The sequence below is a fragment of the Bison bison genome, unplaced genomic scaffold, assembly GCF_000754665.1.
Source record: "Bison bison bison isolate TAMUID 2011002044 unplaced genomic scaffold, Bison_UMD1.0 scf7180017851922, whole genome shotgun sequence".
Taxonomy (NCBI): domain Eukaryota; kingdom Metazoa; phylum Chordata; class Mammalia; order Artiodactyla; family Bovidae; genus Bison; species Bison bison.
The window spans coordinates 6,685-8,234 of NW_011482495.1; the positions used below are offsets into that span (position 1 = coordinate 6,685).

Consider the following 1,550-nt stretch of genomic DNA (forward strand, 5'->3'; position numbering starts at 1 on the left):
TCCAGGGGATCTTCCCAACCCAGGGATCAAACCCAGGTCTCCTGCATTGCAGGCAGATGCTTTAACCTCTGAACTACCAGGGAAGAAGCTCAGAGGTTAAAGACAGGAAGTGCTAAGCAAATACAGGAACCAAAAAAGGGTTATAGAGGCTGCTTCACGCTGGCTCATTCAGTCCCTTTGTGGTCCTCTTCTCCAGCACATGCCAACACAGCGCTCTACAACCTGTGTGCGGGACCAGGGCATCTCGGCTGTGAGGCAATGGAGGAACTGGGTGAGTGAGGAGCTTCTTGGAGGAGCAACTCGAAGGGATTGAAGATTCGGCTGCCATCTCCACGTGTGGTGGGGTGTACTTCTAGCCAGATGGAGGATAGTGTTGGAAGATTTTCTTTTCACTGCTTTCCTGACCTCAGACCAACCAAGAGTGAAGCATGAGGAACTATGTTATTTTGGGGAACTATGGGTTTGCTGTTTTTAGAGGCACAATAGGCAAAGAATTTGGTACTAACCACAGAGTCAACTCTGCACAAATATTTTCGAACTGAATTATGCTTGAAATCGTGATTTTGTTAGGAGCATTTTAGCTCCTTGGGGGGCTGCGAGGAGATCATAGGGGGGCTACAGAGTCGGTAAGTTCAGAAATGTGATTTGGGGGGGGGAGAAATAGGGGGCACTGGGTAAAGGGTGTCACAAGGAGAATAAATGGACTAGAAGTGTGAGAATGAGGGATCCACAAAGGGTGGAGAAAGGCCAGAGTTCTTCATCTGCTCCGTCGTTGAGCATTAAATCAAGAAGACACAGCACTGTTACTCCAGCGCCTTCATTGCTAAGCTTTTTATTGAGAGCAGCTCTGAAGGAACAGATGACCATGGCCTGCAAATACGATACCTCCTTCCACGCCAAAGCAACTGAAACCAGCACTGAAACCGTGGGCCGCATTGCTCAGAGAGACCCCTGATTTCAGACCTTGGGCGTGCCGTCAGGCTTGTCATTCTCGGGACTCATGCCATATCCTTTGCCAATTTTTGTTGCCATCATGCTTACAAACACTGAGTCACTAAACTTTACCCAGTGTCCAAGCTGTATAATTCCATGGTGTCTTGGGTGGTAGTATGTCAAAAGTGCAAATGACAGCAACAAAAAAAATCTTGCATATTGTCTTTTTTTTAAAAATGTGTTTTGAGAGCTAGAGGAGTAGAGGAAAGAAGAAAGGCAAATTACAGAAGGGAAGAGATGTTAATGAAAAGGAAAAGGGTATTTAATATTAAAATGTGAACTGTTTTGGAAGGAAAGTCTATTTTAATACGTGGAGTAGAATATATTTTGAACTTGGGGTAGAATCCCAATTCTTATCCTGTGTGAGGGTTGGAGAGATTCATGTTTTTGGCTGAGTTCCACCCGAATCCAGCTCTGCTTTTTTAGAGATATGTCATGGCTTTCAAGGAGAAGGCAATGGCAACCCACTCCAGCACTCTTGCCTGGAAAATCCCATGAATGGAGGAGCCTGGTGGGCTGCAGTCCATGGGGTCGCTAAGAGTCGGACACGACTGAGC

General features: G+C 46.3%; 1 protein-coding gene across 2 annotated transcripts in view; it reads left to right on the forward strand.

The window, feature by feature from the left end:
- Positions 1 to 117: 117 nt before the first annotated feature.
- The window catches only part of LPXN (leupaxin), a 41,811-nt gene continuing 40,378 nt past the window's right edge, over positions 118 to 1,550 (forward strand). The window contains exon 1 of one of the 2 annotated variants that reach the window (XM_010851861.1): positions 118 to 271. In XM_010851861.1, the coding sequence (XP_010850163.1) occupies positions 200 to 271 (72 nt within the window). In that variant the 5' untranslated portion in view covers positions 118 to 199. The remainder of the gene's footprint in view (positions 272 to 1,550) is intronic. The other variant, XM_010851869.1, reaches the window with a different exon arrangement.